Source organism: Pristiophorus japonicus, chromosome 11 (assembly GCF_044704955.1).
Source record: "Pristiophorus japonicus isolate sPriJap1 chromosome 11, sPriJap1.hap1, whole genome shotgun sequence".
Lineage (NCBI taxonomy): Eukaryota > Metazoa > Chordata > Chondrichthyes > Pristiophoridae > Pristiophorus > Pristiophorus japonicus.
In genome coordinates this window covers 133308610-133328095 of record NC_091987.1, presented here as the reverse complement: position 1 = coordinate 133328095, position 19486 = coordinate 133308610, and the positions used below count along the sequence as shown (strand labels likewise).

Below are 19486 nucleotides of genomic sequence, written 5' to 3'. Positions count from 1 at the left end.
GATTTTTAAATCTTTATTTATAGCCAGATATTAGTGAAACACATGCCATACTTAACATAACTGCTTTAAATACTTACTTTAGTCATATTTTATACTATTGTCTGATATATGCAATTATTAATATATAATTCATAATTGTGGATGATAATTTATCATATTTCTTACCAGAAAGTCTCATTACCAGGCCCAAAAGAACCAAAGATACTTCTGATCAGTAAAATCTAAATTTCACTCTTTAGCATTGTTTATATCTAAGCTTCCCCTCCATCTTCCCCAGTAAGAGGACAGATGGGACTCCTGACTCATCACTGGTGCTGTCCTACAAGAAGCTGTTAGCAAATATGTATGGGTGGCGTGTTGTGACTCCTCCGATATTTTTTTCTTCCGTGTGATGAATGACTTGGACTGTGCCGAGTCCTTTCCCCACAGCGACATGACTGAGATTTTGCGCTCACTATTGATAATTGATGGTGATTGATGTCTTCCATCATTCTGTGGCACCAGATGTAAAATGCCACCAATACATATTTTTTGGTGGGGGGCGGAGGGGGTGATTTAGAGTTCATTCCAGAGTAACAAAAGGTGGTTAAGTAGTTATTTAAATTCAGGGGCACACCATGTAAACTTATATCAGTTAACCTGATGCAACTCATTTGAAGAAGAGCATGCACATTCTGAAATGATGTCAGGATTGTTTAATAGCTCCTGACTTTTCTACAGTGCTAATAGAACAGAAACAGGCAACTTGGAGTGAATTCAACTTCATGGTGTAATGTGGAATTTGAATGTATGAATATTGGATAGATCATGGCAATGAAATAAGAACATCCTGATTTAAATTTAAATTTGCTTGCTTTTTGTTTAAATTCAGAGTGGATATTTTTTTATAGAGGTTTAAACACAGGTGGAGGCAATTTGGCCCACTGTGGCTATGCCAGCTTTTGGCTGAAACAATCCAGAACTAATCTCACTGCTGCAGTCTATAGTCCGCAGCTAGTGAAACTCTGATGCTTTTTCAGGTATTTATCTGAGCATCTTTACTTAGAACTCTGTGGGATACAGCTGAAATAGTTTCAAGACTTAAAAAAAATTGTAAGAATATATTTTCCCAAAGAATTTAATTTCCAGAGAAAGAAAAAAACCTGTGTTGAGCACATATTTCAAAGATTATGAGACTATGAAACAATTTTGAAATGAAGTTTATCCTTCCTGTACAGAATATTACGGTAATACTTGATCTAAATAATTTATTCATTGTAGATTCTTAATCAGTAAAGCACGTAAATTTCAAATGGAAGTGATATGCTTTTGGGGAATTTGATGAACATATAATGTAATCAGGTGATTTGAATTCTGTTTTATGATTTAATGGTGCATAACACACTACATCATTACAATAATCTACTAACTGAGCAGTCTATTTTATAGTCCCACTATAGTGGCCCAGTAGTTGCAAAAGAGTCCTTTGTACCTCAGTGTTCATTACAGTGACGTGCAGCATGCTTCTGCATTACTTGTAAAGCAGGATTTACTTAAGAAAATGAAGTGAATCACTTTGAACAATCGACCCCTTGGAGCTGTCCAAGCTGGTCATCAACTTGAAGTTATTCTTTAAAGCCATCATAATGGTCTCGAACTTTAGAGTCTCCACTGTGCATATAAAGGTGTTGTCTTCCTTCAGAACGAGCCGCGCGCCACTTTCTGACTTAATGAAGTACTTGAAATGGATTGCATATGATGACGCAATAAATTCCTCAGGAAACCCATCTAGGCGGCTTTTTGACACTTGAACAATGCGTGACTTCATCCTGGTTATGAACTCTGAAGAGTTGCAGTAGATTCTGAGGCCGTGAGACCGGTCGTGGCTGTCGGTTATTTCCAGGAATGTGGCCTCCGACGCCTGCCGCACAGTCGCACACTTGCCTTTCAGAGCATCTGTCAGAGGTTTTATTTGGTAGAATTCTGCCTCCTGTACCAAAAGTTGAATCTCTTGAAATCCTTCTGGTAAGAGAAGCTCGCCATTTCGTAGGAAGTTAAGGACATGCCTGAACAGCGAGCCGTCACGATCTATGAAGCAATTCCCGTTTGCATCAACAGTACTCTGAATTTTGCCATTTACCAAAGCTTCCGGTATGGAATCGACATACTTGGTTAAAGTACGTCTCTGCGTTGTATAGAGATGCCCACCAACGTTAATGGTGATCACAGCCGCTTTGCAGTTCTTGCCCTTTTGCAAGCCTTCTATAATGTTGCATTTTCCTTCACAGTCAGTTTCCTTTTTATTGATCTTCCCTTCCATTCCACAAGCTTTGATGTTAATTAGGCTGTGCTGTGTCGCATTTGCCGGTTGTAAAGAAGATCACCTGTATGCAGTATAGTGGGAATAATGAAATGGAAGTATTGGCAGGATTTTATAAGATGTCAGCACCATTTCACTGTAGGTGGCATTTCATCTTTGCATGCAGTGAATTTGCAGCAATATAATTTGATACTGAAATTTGCCCTTACCTCTCTAAAAGGCAGAAGTGGAGTTGCCACCTTTCAATGAATTAAAGCTGTCTGGCCTAATTTTTTCCTAACATAGACATGAGGTATTACCAGAATTGCACCTGTGCAAAAGATGTTCCGCATGCAGCCTGTCCTGAGATTTGTTCTCCGCTGGGAGAGAATTAATGTTGATATAACTGTTATTTGTGTGTTCAAGCCACTGGCCTGTGCTTTTCACATGCATTGGTTGCTGGCTATGTGATTTCCTCAAAGCTAGAGCTAAAGAACGAAGCTAATCTCATTCTCTGATGGCACAAATGGTTTTTAAATTATTCAGCTATGAAGCAACAATTTTGTTTTTGAGGAAGGCCTCCATGGCTCCTACTTGTACCTGAAAATTTTAATTATTAGAACATGATTCATTTATCAATCTGCTTCCACAAGCTGTGGGAAGAATCTAGTTGGAATTCATATGCCTAAGTCGGAAACTCTAATCATCCATCTGGTTTTCAAATGAGAAAATATACATTTTGTAGCAGTTATTCCATTTTATTCTTCAGCCTGCATTAAGTGAAAAAGATTTAAATATTTCATTGAATTGGAAGAGTTTAGTCTATTTTTCGGATTGCTGTAACTGCAAGTTTCATTTATTTAGCGCTAGCAACATGTTAGACTGTCAATTTAATCTGATCCTGAAGCTTTAATAATGACTGAAACTGCTACTTAATTGGGAAATTTCCTTCAGCATACGTTACAAGTGGTATTGTTTGTTTTGAAATGGATGGCGACAGCTCAGTACCCTCAGTGCACAAAGTTGTAAACGGGATAGATTATTTTGATACAAAGTCAAGATTTCAGAGGTGTATGTATAATTTAAATTACATTCTTCTGATCTATTCCTAGAATCTTAATCTTTAAAAGCTTAATTTGCAGAATTTTATATAGTGCCTGTGAACTGGATTATTAAAGAATTTAGTTATTTCTTCAAAGAATTCCAATCAATTTGTGAGACGTTACTTAATTCGTTCTAAATTGATGCTGACATCATGCTGCCTTTAAGTGCTTGAGAATTTTTTTCTGCTAACTTGTGTATAATTTTTTTACTTGTGACTCGTTGCTTTTTCACTAGGCTGTTACAAACATCACTTTCCAATGTCCAGTAACCCCAGAACATATGGAGCTCACCACTTATTTCCTTATTTTTTTAAATGAGAGTACAAGTTATGAACCAACAGTGTCCAAGAGGTCAGTTAACCTGATAGTAGGACTCTTTCACAAGGGGCACCCAATAGAAACCTAATGATGGCTGTCGTGCCAATTTTCCACAAATGTGTAGTAATCTGAAATAGAAAACACAACGCTATACACAACAAGGTTTGTGTGTCTGCACAGGTATGGAGTATGCAGCCAGGATTTTTAATGGACAGGAAATCACAGGCTGGCAAATGCACAAGCAGAAAATGCCAGCCCAGAAGTGAGATGAAATAGGCTGACTAAAGTAACTATTTATGTTGAAACAATGAACAAAGATTTAACCAGACATTTGGCGCCGGTCATACAACGTCAAGACTTAAAGGTGCAAACCAAAATGTACTTTAATGCAAACAGGAAGAACTTTGTCCAGATAATAACAATTTGTATTTATATAGAGCCTTTAACATAGTAAAACATCCCAAGACGTTTCACAGGAGCATTATCAAACAAAATTTGACACCAAGCTGCATAAGGAAATATTAGGGCAGATGACCAAAAGCTTGGTTAAAGAGGGAGGTTTTAAGAAGCGTCTTAAAGGGAGGAAGAGGTGGTTAGGAAAGGAATTCCAGAGCTTAGAGCTTTGGCAGCTGAAGGCACAGCTATCAATGCTGGAGGGATTAAAATCGGGGATGCTCAAGAGGCCAGAATTAGAGGAGCGCAGATATCCCGGAAGTTTGTGGGGCTGGAGATTACAGAGATGGTTATTTGTACAGATGTTCTTCAGCAGTTTTTGTGTAAATTCACTTTTAATCAGATTTTCAGAAGAAATGCTTTAGTCTTGATAATCTCAAGTATTTAATGTGCATTTTTTGCATTAGATTTCAGGAGAAATGTTTGGAAAAGCAAGAGTGTGTTTAAAGTTCAGTTATAGTTCGTACAGTAGTCCAGCAGTTTTGGTGGTTTGTAGTAGTTTGCGGAATAGCATAACAGTTGGCTCAATAATATAATTTGGGGAAAGATGGTATGGTGTAACATACAATAAGTTAGAAAATGGTTGCTGAAAAAGTAGGAAGAAAGATCACTCAAAGATGTGCCCTATGAGCCAGAACCAGCACACTACAGAGAACAATGGAATTGTTTCCATGTAGCAGATAAACTGTGCTTTTTTCCATTCTAGAGATATGGGCGTCGCTAACAGCACCAGCATGTATTGCCCATACCTAGTTGCCATCGAAAAGGTGGTGGTGAGCTGCCTTCTTAAACCACAATGGTGTTAGGTAGGGCGTTCCAGGATTTTGACCCAGTGACCTTGAAGGAACAACATATTAATATCTAAATGCTATACCTAGAGAATTGGTGGTCTCTTGTTTGTTCTTGACATTTTTGAAAGATTAAAAAAAACTCCATATAATTGTTCCTGGCAATTGTTTTTACATGCACACATGGAATATAAAACTAATTGACAATTTACTTTATGCATTTAAAATGTTGTTTGATATTGTGTTCGTGGAATTGAGAGGATTTCCTTCAGACCGATTGAACAGGTTGGGGTTTTTTACTTTAGAAAAGAGAAGACTTAGAGGTGAATTTATTGAAGTCTTTAAAATTATGAATGCGTTGTATTAATTCAAAACTAGGGGCCGTAAATACAAGATAGTTACTAATAAATCCAATTGGGAAATGAGGAGACATTTCTTTACTCATTGTGGTTAGAATGTGGAACTTGCTACCACAGGAAATGGTTGAGGCAAATAGCTTAGATGCTTTCAAAAGGAAACTAGACATGAGAGGGAAGGAATAGAAAGATATGCTGAAAGGCTGAGATGAGATAGATGGGAGGTGACTGGTGGTGTTTAAACACCAGCACAGGTTAATTGGACTGAATAGCCTGTTTCTGTGCTTCATATTCTATATAATTCTATATGTCCAAGTTGGAACGGTGTGTGACTTGAAGGGGAACTTGGAGGTGATGGTGTTCCTATGCACCTTCTGCTCTTGTCCTTCTAGGTGGTGGAAGTCATTGGTTTGGGAGGTGCTGTCGAAGAAGCCTTGACAAGTCTCTGAGTCTCTGTAGTGAATCCTGCAGCTAGTGTACACTGCATGGTACACGGTGGTGGAGGAATGGATATTTAAGGTGGTGGATGGGGTGCTGATCAAGCAGATTGCTTTGACCTGAATGGTGTCGAGCTTCTTGAGCATTATTTCAGCTGCATCCATCCAGGCACGTTGAGAGTGTTCCATCGTACTTTGACATGTGCCTTGTAGGTGGTGGAGAGGCTTTGTGGAGTCAGAAAGTGAGATACTCACTGCAGAATACCCAGCCTCTGACCTGCACTGGTAGCCTTGGCATTTATGTGGCTTGTCCAGTTCAATTTCTTGTAAGTGACTATTCCCCAGGATTTTGATGGTGGGGGACTCAGTGATGGTAATATCATTGAATGACAAAGGGCAGGGGCGCTCAGACTCACTTTTGTTGGAGATGGTCATTGCCAGACATTTGTGTGGCGTGAATGTTACTTGGTGTGTGCAAATGTGACTACACCTCAAAAACACTCCTTTGGCTGTAAATCACTTTGAGACATCCTGATGATGTAAAACGTTATACAGGTTCGACCTCCAAAATCCGCAGTTCCGGAATCCAGAATGTTCCGTGCGGGGTTGTCCAGAAATCGGAAAATGTTCCGATATCCAGACTTCCACCCCCGACACCCCCCATCACTCCCTTCCACCTCGGCTGCTCGGGCCAGACAAAGAACTCCTCCACGGCGGCAGGCCCACGCGAACATCTCCTCTTTGGCTGGGCCCACACGAACAACTCCACAATGGCGAGGCCCCGTCCGAATATTCAAACAACTCATCGACGAGCAGCCCCCCTCCCCCTTTCTGACAGTCCGAAATCCGGAAATACCCAAAACTGGGCTCGGGTGTTTCCGGATTCGTGACATCAGAAAGACGTTCCAAAATCCGGCAAAACGCAAAATCCGGAACGGCCTCAGTCCCGAGGGTTCCGGATTCGGGGTGCTGCACCTGTGCAAGTTGAGAGGTTCAGAAGAATGAGAGGTGATCTTATCGAAACATATAAGATAATGAGGCGGCTCGAGAAGGTGGATGCAGAGATGATATTTCCACTCATAGGGGAAACTAAAACTAGGGGACATAGTCTCAGAATAAGGGGCCGCCCATTTCAACTGAGTTGAGAAGGAATTTCTTTTCTCAGAGGGTTGTAAATCTATGGAATTCTCTGCTCCAGAGAACTGTGGAGGTTGGGTCCTTGAATATATTTAAGGCGGAGATAGACAGATTTTTGAGCAACAAGGGAGTAAAGGGTTATGGGGAGCGGGCAGGGAAGTGGAGCTGAGTCCATGATCAGATCAGCCATGATCTTATTGAATGGTGGAGCAGGCTCGAGGGGTCAAATGGCCTAATCCTGCTCCTATTTCTTATGTTCTTAATCTGTTACAGTTTAATGCATTAGAAAAGGGTTAACATTTTGTATGTAGAAACATAGGAATAGGAGCAGGAGGAGGCCATACTGCCCCTTGATCCTGCTCTGCCATCCAATAAGATCATGGCTGGTGTTCGACCTCAACATCACTTTCCTGCCCGATCCCCATATTCCTTGATTCCCCTAGAGTTCTAAAATATATCTATCTCAGCCTTGAATGTACTCAATAATTCAGCATTCACAGCCTTTTGGGGTAGAAAATTCCAAAGATTCATAACCCTCTGAGTGAACAAATTCCTCCTCATCTCAGTCTTAAATAGCCAACCCCTTATCCTGAGACTATGCCCCCATTTCTAGACTCTCAAGCCAGCGGAAACAACCTCTCAGCATCTGCCATAGCAATCCTCCTCAAAATCTTAAATGTTTCATTCTTCAAAACACCAGAATATATAGACCCAATCTACTCGATCTCTCCTCATAGGACAACCCTCTCATCCAGGAACCAGTCTAGTGAACCTATGTTGCACCACCTCTAAGGCAAGTATATATTTCCTCAGGTAAAAAGACTAAAACAGTTCTCAATACTCCAGATGTGGTCACAAGAAAGTCCTGTACAATTGTAGCAAGACTTCTTTACTCTTTACTTTGATCCCCTTGCAATAAAGGCCACCATGCTATTTGCCTTCCTAATTGCTTGTGTACCTGCATGCTAACTCTGTGTTTCCTGTATGAGGACACCTAAATCTCTCTGAATATCAACATTTAAGAGTTTCTCACTATATAAAAAAATATTCTGTTTTTCTATTCTTCCTACCAAAGTGAATAACCTCACATTTCCCCACATTATACTCTATATCTGCCACCTTATTGCCCGCTCACTTAACCTGTCTATATCTCTTTGCAGACTCTTTGTGTCCTCCTCCTTACTTTTCCACCTATATTTATATCGTCAGAAAACTTGGATATATTAGACTCGGTCCCTTCGTCTAAGTCATTAATATAGATTGTAAATAGCTGAGGCCCAAGCACTGATTCTTGCGGCATCCCACTAGTTACAGTCTGCCTAACTAAAAATGACCCATTTCTCTCTTGTTTTCTATTCGTTAACCAGTCCTCTATCCATGCTAATGTATTACCCCCAACTCCATGAGCCCTTATCTTGTCGAACAACCTTTTATGTGGTACCTTATAGAATCATAGAATCGTTACAGCACAGAAGGAGGCTGTTCGGCCTGTCGAGCCTGTGCCGGCTCTCTGCAAGAGCACTTTATCTAGTCCCACTCCCCCCACCCCTTCCCCTTTTCCCGTAGCCCTGCAAATTTGATTCCTTCAGGTAATTATCCCATTCCCTTTTGAAAGCCACAATTGAAAATGCCTCCACCACCCTTTCAGGCAGTACATTCCAGGTCATAACCACTCGCGTAAAAATGTTTTTTCTCATGTCGCTTTTCGATCTTCTGCCAATCACCTTAAATCTGTATCCTCCGGTTCTTGACCCTTCTGCCAATGGGAACAGTTTCTCTCTATCTACTCTGTCTAGACTCCACATGATTTTGAACACCTCGATCAAATCTCTCAACCTTCCTTGCTCTAAGGAGAACAAACCACAGTCTCTTCAGTCTATCCACGTAACTGAAGTCCCTTATCCCTTGAACCATTCTTGTAAATCTTTTCTGTACCCTCTCTAAGACCTTCACATCCTTCCTAAAGTGCGGTGCCCAGAATTGGACACAATACACCAGTTTTGGCCGAACCAGTGTTTTATAAAGAGTCATCATAACTTCCTTGTATTTGTCCTCGATGCCTCTATTTATGAAGCCCAGTATGCTTTTTTAACCGCTTTCTAAACCTGTCCTGCCACCTTCAACGATTTGTGCACCTATACCCCCAGGTCTCTCTGTTCCTGAATCCCCTTTAGAGTTGTACCCTTTAGTTTACATTGCCTCGCCTCGTTCTTCCGACCAAAATGTATTATTTGCACTTTTCTGCGATAAACTTCATCTGCCACGTGTCCACCCATTCCATCAGCCTGTCTATGTTCTCTTGAAGTCTATCCCTATCCTCCTCACTGTTCAGTATACCTGTACTTCCAAGTTTTGTCATCTGCAAATTTTGAAATAGTGCTCTGTACACCCAAGTCATATATATCATTAATATATATCAAGAAAAGTAGTGGTCCTAGTACCGACCCCTGGGGAACACCACTGTGTACCTTCCTCCAGTCCAAAAAACAACCATTCACCTCTCTATTTCCTGTCACTTAGCCAATTTCGTATTCACTGTCCCTTTTATTCCGTGGACTTCAACTTTGCTGGCAAGTCTATTATGTGGCACTTTATCAAACGCCTTTTGGAAGTCCATGTACACCACATCAACTGCATTGCCCTCATCAACCCTCTCTGTTACCTCATCAAAATATCAAGTCAGTTAAACACGATTTGTCTTTAACAAATCCATGGTGGCTTTCCTTAATTAATCCACACTTGTCCAAGTGACTGTTAATTTTTTCCCGGATTATCGTTTCTAAAAGCTTCCCCACTACTGAGATTAAGCTGACTGCCCTGTAGTTACTGGGTTTATCATTACACCCTTATTTGAACATGGGTGAAACATTTGCAATTCTCCAGTCCTCTGGTATCACCAACAAGGATTGGAAGATCATGACCAGTACCTCCGCAATTTCTACTTTTACTCCCCTCAGCATCCTAAGATGCATCCCATTGGTCCTGGTAACTTACCGACTTTCCGAAGTACAGCCAGCATTTCTAGTATCTTCTCTTTATCAATTTTAGCCCATCCAATATCTCAACTACCTCTCTTTCACTATGACTTTGGTAGCATCATCTTCCCTGGTAAAGACAACTGCAAAGTTCTCATTTAGTACCTCAGCCATGCCCTCTGCAAACATAGGACTCGATTTTGGTCCCTAATCGGCCCCACCCCTCCTCTTACAACCCGTTTACTATTTATATGCCTATAGATGACTTTTGGATTATTTTTTACATTTTAGTGTTTTTTAGAAATCCAAATATACTACATCCAATGGTTCCCCTTTAGTTCCTTGCTAGTTACATCTTCAAAAAACTCTAATAAATTTGTTCAACACGATTTCCCTTTCATAAAACCATGTTGACTCTGTCTAATTATATTATGATTTTCTTAAGTGCCCTGTTGCCACTTTCTCAATAATTGATTCCAGCATTTTCCGGACAACTGGCCTGTAGTTCCCTGTTTTCTCTCTCCCTTTCTTGAATATTGGAGTTACCTTTGCTACCTTCTAAGCCACTGGGACCGTTCTAGAATGTAGGGAATTTTGGAAGTTTACAACCAATGCATCCACTATCTCAGCACCCACCTCTTTTAGAACCCTAGGATGTAAGCCATCGGGTCCAGGGGATTTATCCGCTTTTAGTTCCATTAGTTTCTCGAGTACTTTTTCTTTACTGATCTTACTTACTTTAAGTTCCTCAATCTCATTAGCCCCTTGGTTGCCCACTATTTTTGGTATGCTTTTTGTGTCTTTTGTGAAGACAGATACAAAATATTTGTTTAAAGTCTCTACCATTTCCTTATTCCCCATTATAATTTCTCCTGTCTCAGCCTTTAAGGGACCAACGCTTACTTTTGCTACTCTCTTCCTTTTTACATACTTGTAGAAGCTCTTACTATCTGTTTTTATATATCTTGCTAGTTTACTCTCATTCTATTTCCTCCCTTATTATCAATTTTTGGTCATTCTTTGCTGGTTTTTAAGGCTCTCCCAATCCTCAGGAGTACTGCTCTTCGCAATAATATTAGCCTCTTTTAATCTAATACTATCCGTAAATTTTTTAATTAATCACGGATGGATCACTTTTCAACAACAACAACTTTTATTTATATAGCACCTTTAACATAGTAAAACGTCCCAAGGCACTTCTCAGTAGTGTTATAAGACAAAACAAATAAATTTGGCACTGAGTCATATAAGAAATTATGTAGATGACCAACAGCTTGGTCAAAAAGGTAGGTTTTACGGAGCGTCTTAAAGGAGGAAAGAGAGGCGGAGAGGTTTAGGGAGGGTGTTCTAGAGCTTAGGGCCCAGGCAGCTGAAGGCACGGCCACCAATGGTTCAGTAGTTATAATCAGGGATCCTCAAGAGGGCAGAATTTGAGGAGGGTTGTGAAGCTGAAAGAGCTTACAGAGATAGGGAGAGGTGAGGCCATGGAGAGATTTGTAAACAAGGATGAGAATTTTGAAATCGAGGCATTGCTTAACTGGGTGCCAGTGTAGGTCAACGAGCATAGGGGTGATGGGTAATCAGGACTTGGTGCGAGTTAGGACACAGGCTGCCGAATTTTGGATGACCTTGGGTTTACGTAGGATGGAATGTGGGAGGCCATGGAATAGTCAAGTCTAGAGGTAACAGAGGCACGGATGAAGTTTTTAACAACAGATAAGCTGAGGCAAGGGTGAAGGCGGGCAATGTTACAGAGGTGGAAATAGACGGTTTTAATTATGCCGCGGAGATGTAGCCAGAAGCTTATTTCAGGGTCAAGTATGACGCCTAGGTTGCAAACAGTCTGGCTCAGCCTCAGATAGCTGCTAGGGAGACGGATGGAGTCAGTGGCAGTTTGTGGCGGGGACCAAGACAATGGCTTCAGTCTTCCCCATATTTAATTGGAGAACATTTCTGCTCATCCAGTACTGGATGTCGGACAAGCAGTCTGACAATTTGGAGACCATGCTGGGGTAGAGAGAAGTGGTGGAGAGGTAGAGCTGGGTATTGTCAGCGTACATGTGGAAACTGACTCCGTGTTTTCGGCAAGGGACAACAAATAGATGAGAAATAGGAGGGGGCCAAGGATAGATCAGAATGGAACCAGACGAGTGCAGTCCCACCCAGCTGGACGTTGGTGGAGAGGCGTTGGAGGAGGATGGAGTGGTCAACCCGGTCAAAGGCTGCAGACAGGTCCAGGAGGGATAGTTTACCTTTGTTACAGTCACAAATTATGTCATTTGTGACTTTGGTGAGAGCCGTGGCAGGGGTGGAAACCAGATTGAAGGGATTCAAACATGGTGTTCCAGGAAAAATGGGCATGGATTTGGGAGGTGACAACACGTTCAAGGACTTTGGAGAGGAAAGGGAGATTGGAGAAGGGGCGGTAGCTAGCAAGCACAGTGGGGGTCAAGGGTTTTTTTTTGAGGAGAGGGGTGATGACAGCAGATTTGAGGGAGAGGGGCACAGTACACGAGGGGAGAGAACCGCTAACAATGTCAGCTAACATGGGAGCCAGAAAAGGAAGTTGAGTGGTCAGCAGTTTTGTGGGAATAGGGTCACGGAAGCAGGAAGTGTCATGGAGTTTTTATTTTTCAATGAAATGTATATTTATTGAGAATTTTGGAATATCTCTTTAAATGTTTGTCACTGCTTTTCTATCATCGTACCTTTAATCTAAATTCCCAATCTACCTTAGCTATCTCGTCCTTCACACCTATGTAATTGGCTTTATTTAAGTTTAAGACTCTAGTTTCAGACTTAAGTATGTCACTTTCAAACTCTGTGTGAAATTCTATCATATTATGATCACTATTCTTTAAACATGGGCTATTACAAGCATTAGCAGTGTATTCAATTCCAAAGATTCTTACTAATATGTCAGTACTTGTACTAGTGCACCTTCATTGCGAATCTAGTGGTATCAAGACAATGATCTACGGAGTCTAGTGTTGCTGACGTCAATGAACTCAGTCTGTCATAAGACTGGAGTGCTTGAATCACATAAATGCTTTAATCCTGAAAGCTCAGAGCAAAAATAACATCTTCTACAAATCCTATGTGATGCTTAGAAAAGTCACAATAGAGGGTTAACCAGTTCCTATTTGTTTTACAAAGATTATTGGGTCGGGACAGTTCTGATCAATCTCTCTATGGTGGCAGGCTGTTTGCAGTTTCTGCAATAGAGAAGATAGTGGTTTTGCCTTATGTGGGGGACTTAGAATGTATTTTGTGGTAAGGGTGTGGCTGGTTTACCCCAGTTGTTTAGTTGGTAAAGAAGATGACGAGTTGAGCCACGCAATCCAGGAAGGTGATGGATTAGCTCATTCCTGGCAGCGCAGGGGAAGGAGGAGAAAACATGGCGAGGCTTCCAGCTCTTATCGAGCGACACCTGCTGTAGTGCGGGTGTGAGGATGACTGCTAGAACAAAATAGGCATGGTTGCGATGATCCCATAGTTGAATAGATTGCCCACACTTGCCATCAGTGTTCATATAAATAATGGCCATTGGTATGCAGTACCAAGGAGTGCCTGTGCAAGTATACCCCAGCAAGGAGTTGAGCCTTCAACAGAGAAGAAGGGGGAATATTTGGAGATGGGATGGAGAACGGTGTTGTTGGATTAAATAAAAAGGATTAGTGAGGCAGTCTACTTTTTAAACGCAATTGTAATATTTTTTACAATGCTGCCTAGAGATACGTAGGTGTTGAGCATTAGCAGGAGACAGGAGCTTTTCACTCTGGCTTTTTTCCATTTTGCCATTTAATTATTTTTGCCTTCAGCGTTTGCCGAATTGTAATTGAGTCTCGGGCTGATGTGAAAGCACATTCATTTCTTGTGTTTTTTTCTGAAGAAAACGAAAAGAAATTTGGTTAAATTTGTATTAAGGATTAAAGTCTATTTTTTACAGCTTCAGGGTGTTGCACTGTGTCAAGGAAAATCAGTATTCAAAGGCTCATTGGAAACAATTGGCTCACAGCTGCTCATGTTTATTTAATATTTATTCTGAATTAATGTTGTGATATTTAATGCCTAGATACAGGGTTTTTGATTACTCTGGTATGTAATTTGAAGATAGGTAAAGGAAGGTCTTGTTGCTCTTTGTATTCTTTCAGCTATAATAAACCCGTAAAAAAAATTGTAAGCGAGGGAATGTTGAAAGCTTTCTTTTCTCAGCCTCCATTCTACCAATTGTTACTCATTTCATTGTATTCAGAATCTGGCTGAAATGGCCATTGATAAACATTCTGCTCCAATGAAAAGGTAATGAAAGCATGCTGTCCCTCCATTTACACTGAAGTCCCTATCTGCACTGTGTCCTGATTACTCAGCCGTTTCAGCAGTTCTCCAGTTTGCCGTGAAAGAGCAGTGGTTGCTCCCTTATAGCACAGCACAAAGTTAGATTTAAGTCACCCAACCCATAGTTTTATCATGGCATAGGATTAAACAAATTGTCCCCCATCAGCTTGCTGCATTTGGTTTTCAAAAGAGGGGTTTGGGTAAATGCAAACCCAGGCTTTTGACACGTCCTGACTGTAATTTTACATCTGACAAATGTTGGTGTTCTGAATTTTAGCATTGTTCTTCAATGCTGTGTGTAATTCCCAAATGCTCATTTTGATTTTCTTTTTTCTCACTCTAAGAAAAACTAACTTTTGAAGGAGTTGTGGTTCAGCGTGCAGAATGTAGACCAGCTGTTAATGAATCTTACATGCGATTAAAAAGGTCAGTAATCATTTTGGTAACAAAATAAAATTTTGTTTACATTCACTGTTTGACACCCTGTAGTCTCCAGTGCATACCCTGTCGTAGTATTGCTTGTGTCGTGAAATTCTAAACTAATTTACATTATGTGTAACTTTATTAGATGGTCACCAAAATACTGCGATGTGCTACTCATGGTTCGCTATTTTTATAGAAAGAAAGTCATGAATGGTTCTCTCCCTGAGATAGTTTTCCAAAAGGCATCGTGTGACTCTTAAGAGGTGATCCTTCAATGTTGACAATGTCTAAGCTGACCACTGATACTCTTCTGGACTTCTCACAAGATAACTCGCCAAATAGCGCAAGAGCTGATGTCGCACTTGATAAAAGCATCATGGAGTTGGCCTAGTAACTCCACTGACCCACCTGAGTAACACTGCAACATCCTTAGCATTGATTGGGCCGAGAAACTACATTTCTGGGGCCAGCTTTCAGTTGATTGGACAGGAGTTTTTGATTATGTGGGTCCCAGCTCCAGAATGACTTGTTTATGACTGGTAGGTTAAGTGTTCTAACTTTCAAACAAAAGTGCAGATAAGTTCTTTGAAAAAGGAAATTGGAACCAAGTGAAAATCGGGGAAAAAGGGAAGACAGAAAGCACAAAATGTTATTTTGCTACAGTGTTAAACCTTCCACTTTGTGGCATTTGTACTCCAGTTTCTCCTTGTTAAGGATGAGGGGTGGAATTTGATGATCTTATTTGGAGGATGGTAAAACTGCAGAGAGTTGTCCTTTCTTTGCTCAGGGTGTCGTTGATGGCTTAGTGTTCTGAGGAAAGTAGCAATATTGTACAGTTGTGTATGTTAAGATATTCCTGCCTTCAAACTGAGTGGATTTAAATCTCAATATTTTTAAATTAGAACTCAGAACTCATAAAAGCTAACGGTTTCACTACATACTGTTACGATGCAGGTTTGTTGCTGTAATGATATTGTTTGGGGAGGGAGGGAGATGAGGGAGAGAAGAGGGTGCTGAGCAGAGGCCAGGCACATTGAGATGAGAAAAGAAATGCTGAACTACACAGGCTGGACTCGGGTATCTATTAGCTGCCACGCTGGAATCCTAGAGGATAATTTGTTGTCTTGGTGCCACTGGGATTTAAAAGTATGAAGAAAATAAACGGTGGAAGATATTGGAATGCATTTTCAAAATTTGTGACCACACAGGCTACTTACTGGGCAATATCGGATGGATTCTGTCCTTCAATACATAGGCATTTACTATTTGTGAAAACGTCAAAAGTCTGCCGTCAGCATTTTACTACCAAAAGTACCACCTGGTGTGACACTGAGCCATATGAATGTGGTAGCATTCCTCTATGGTGCTCCAGCTTTTAAGAGATTTTAGGTGAATGAGTTCACTATGTAAACAGGAGACTCACAAATGCAGCCTTTTATTCATTAGCTCTCTGCTTTCTCATGACACTTGATTAAAGACTCGGCTATGCAACCTGAGTGTGTGTGTGTGTGTGGTGTCTTAATGTCTAGCCTTTGTTTCAGCATTGTACGATTCTTACCAACCTCTGAGTCCTTTCCGCTAGGGTCACTACTAGCTCACTTCTGGGTCCAGCTCTCTAAGGCTACTGTTGGTACGGTAGGTTAAACTGCTCATTATGAGCATTAACTCATCAAAATCACAGTTCTGCCAGTAAATGAAAAGTATTACACGTAGGAAAGAAAAATAGATGGCACATGTATTCCATGATTGGTGTCGAAATAGCTAAGGATGAAGCTAAAAGGACTAAACTCGGCACTGAACATACTCAACCAATGCAGAACATCAAACTACACAGGCAGAACAGCAAAATATTGTGCAGCCACCATTATATTTAACTGAAATCTTGATGGCAACTCCACTCAGCACCGCTTCTTCAGAGATTCCGCTTTAACCGCCGATCTTTGTTGAGTTGGTTAACTACAACCAAGGTTTCAATTGACCTTAGTGCTGAACTAAGGAGGGGGTGAAACAAATCAATCATAGCTCCTGGACCTGATTGCTATTCAATGACCTTTGCTAGAAAGCGTGCTTGTAAGGACGCAGGGTCAGATTCAGCTGTCGGGCCCTCTACGATCAGACAGTCTGCCGATACTCAACAGTGTTGCACAGGAAGAGCGGCCACTCAAGTCAGGTACTGTGTGTCAGCAGAAGTAAGTGCTTTAACAGAGATGGGGCAAAGACTGGAAGAAATAACCTTATTGCCAAAAAAAAGAATATAATGTTGCATTCAAGGCTTGTACATATTTGAATATGGTGACTGTTCTCAACTAACATACACGTCTGTGCTGTACAGTTGCGGGTTCTTGGTTTTTTTCTTGTGAAAATCGTGAAATATGACTGGTCTGAACAAGCTTGCTAGATGATTTTATCCTGATAAAGCATTTAAGATCATAGTCTCTCCACAAAAGATAACCTTACCCACAATCAACAAACTCCCCAGAGTGCTGACCTTTGCAGGCAAAGGTTCCTGAATGTTAATTATTCAACGTTATTAATGCTAATTATTCCATGTTTTTAAATGCACCCTATAACTGCCAAATGCTAAAACAAAATTGAATTTCATTATTACTGTCAGAATGATGAGTAGCTTTAATAAACAGTGTTGGGTACTCTGCTATTTAATAAGCACTGTGAATGCGATTTCAACCTCTTCAAAGAATCCTGAGTGTCCAGGTACAACATGTAAGAAATTGATACATGTTCTGACTGACTGGTTTGTAATTCTGAATTAGAAATAGCATATTGGATGGTGGAAATGATCTCTGTATTAAGGCTTTACACCCTTGCATTGAATGCAATAGCAGTCAGGACTGGTTAATAGCTTATTGATTTTATTTTCTAGTTCTGATCTCAATTGCCTTGTAGAATTTAATTGGAATTGTTGTTCTGATGTCTGACACTATCTGCTTTTTTAATGTTGTAGTTTGGTGAATAACTATTTTTTTTCTCTTTCTGTGCTATTCTAAAAGTAAGCAGAACCACATGTATCTTAACAGATAATCATTTAGTAATATGACCCTGGTGTTTGCAGTAGAAATGAGGCAGAGATGCCGAATGCTTAAAATGGCTGAAGTTGAAAGAGCTGCTGTCAACATCCCAGCCTCTTGAGACAAATACAAGGAATTATCATTTGGCTAACAAAATCTTATTTAGTGCTGACTTTCTGTTGATTTAAAATGTTCACGCATTTTGTTTGAATGACTTCAGTGTCTGAGAGAAGTTAGTGATCAAGACGGTTATTATTGAGCTGTATTAACTGCTGGTTAGTGATTCATCTGTGCTGATATGAATTAAGCTCCCTGCCATGGTAGAGCTCTGTAACTCCTCCAAGCGAATACACACTGCACCATCAAAAGAAAACAAGCGCAAGGCGAGAAATAAAACACGCTGACATTAATAACTCATTTTTTAAAGAAGTGATACCGGTGGTGGCAGTAACTGTCTTTGAGCAAGCAATAAAAATAAAGATGTGATCATGCACCGTAGAGCCACATTTATAGAACAGAATTTGTCCGAAAACCACTGCAATCAGATAGTACAGAAATTGATCATTTTGGAGGCTTTGTAAATATTTTAATATCAAACTGGCTTAAGGATTAGATCTCTTCATGCTCAGCACTTAATACCCAAGAGAGGGCCAACACAGGTTACTAATCTGCAAGTCCTCACTTCTCCAGTAAGCAGCAATTAGTTGTGAAATTCAGGAGTGTAGCTGTACAGCCTTTCCAGAATCTACCTACCTCTGTGTCTGTAGCTTTTGTTCACACAAGATACCAGGCTTTTCTCACCAATCTTCGATATTCAGTGGGCTAAAAAAAATTGTAGAATGGAACACTGCAATTTGGAAAAAATCTGTCATCAGAATTCTTGAATCATGAAAAATGTAACTGTGCCAACTTCAATCTGTAAGTTGCCCAGCATTTTGAAATAGTTTCCATAACTGGCCTGCATAGTCTTGAGAGAATTAAAGAGGCTATAAAATCAGCCCAACTGTTACAGTAGCTCACTTGTCTCATTGTGCATTAGATTTGGAGCTCAAAATGTCTCCATGTTAGCATTTTAACAAAGGAAGTAAAATTTTACTGAGATACAATACATTGTGAGTTTTCTTTGGTAAACTTTAGTAAAATATTTAGTACATAGTTACTGTAAATGCAATGACAATCTACTGAGGCTCAGGAATGATTTGATTTCCAGTTCTCTGATTGTGGTTGGTATAAGGATTCCTGGTGTTAACATGATGAAAGAGCCTACAGAATACTTGTGTTTTTTACGCTTGCATTAATGACTGGTAAAAGAGGCAAAATACATTAAAACCATTCTTACCTTTCGGAAAGAGAGGCCACTTCTGTTACAACCGATGGTGCTTTGTAGTTGAAGTGGTTGTGCCTTGCCAAGACACGGCTGTACAGTGAAGAAAAGGAAATGAAGGCTGAGGAGCTGCTGATTGTTGCAGAAGTGTGGTGACACTGTGACTCAGAGTGTCCAGGAGTTGGGTAACTGTAAATTACAACCATGAACCCAAGCTACTGAGCACCTACATTGGGCCATGTCTGGGGGCTATTAAACACATTATATATTGCTCATTCAAAAACAAAAAATGGGAGCCTGGAGATGATATTGGGAGACTGTTCTGTTATCAGCTCATTGAATTTAACTCTTAAGTGCTAGGGCTCTTACCACAAGATTGAACAGATTAAATGTCAAATAGGACTCTTGCTCAGCTCCTTTTCTCCTCTTTCTCCCCTCTTCTGCACATCTGTAATGTAATTCATTTTTTTCATTGTTATTCCTTACCCCGTCTTCTCACTTCCCTTCCTGATGGTGATGACACGTGCTTC

General features: G+C 40.4%; 2 protein-coding genes across 3 annotated transcripts in view; one reads left to right on the top strand and one right to left on the bottom strand.

The window, feature by feature from the left end:
• gtf2f2a (general transcription factor IIF, polypeptide 2a) overlaps positions 1 to 19486 on the top strand; it is a 118386-nt gene that overhangs the window by 81016 nt on the left and 17884 nt on the right. For both annotated transcript variants that reach the window (XM_070894098.1, XM_070894096.1), the window contains one exon: positions 14528 to 14609. In XM_070894098.1, the coding sequence (XP_070750199.1) occupies positions 14528 to 14609 (82 nt within the window). The remainder of the gene's footprint in view (positions 1 to 14527; positions 14610 to 19486) is intronic.
• Positions 1293 to 19056, bottom strand: kctd4 (potassium channel tetramerization domain containing 4). The gene is made up of 2 exons (XM_070894099.1): positions 18972 to 19056; positions 1293 to 2363 (listed from the first exon to the last, which is right to left on the bottom strand). Exon 2 carries the CDS (start codon positions 2297 to 2299, stop codon positions 1529 to 1531), a length of 771 nt encoding a protein of 256 aa, XP_070750200.1. The 5' UTR covers positions 2300 to 2363; positions 18972 to 19056; the 3' UTR covers positions 1293 to 1528.

Coding starts and splice junctions, on each gene's coding strand:
- kctd4 (XM_070894099.1), bottom strand. CDS start 2,299: ATGGAAGGGAAGATCAATAAAAAGGAAACTGACTGTGAAGGAAAATGC.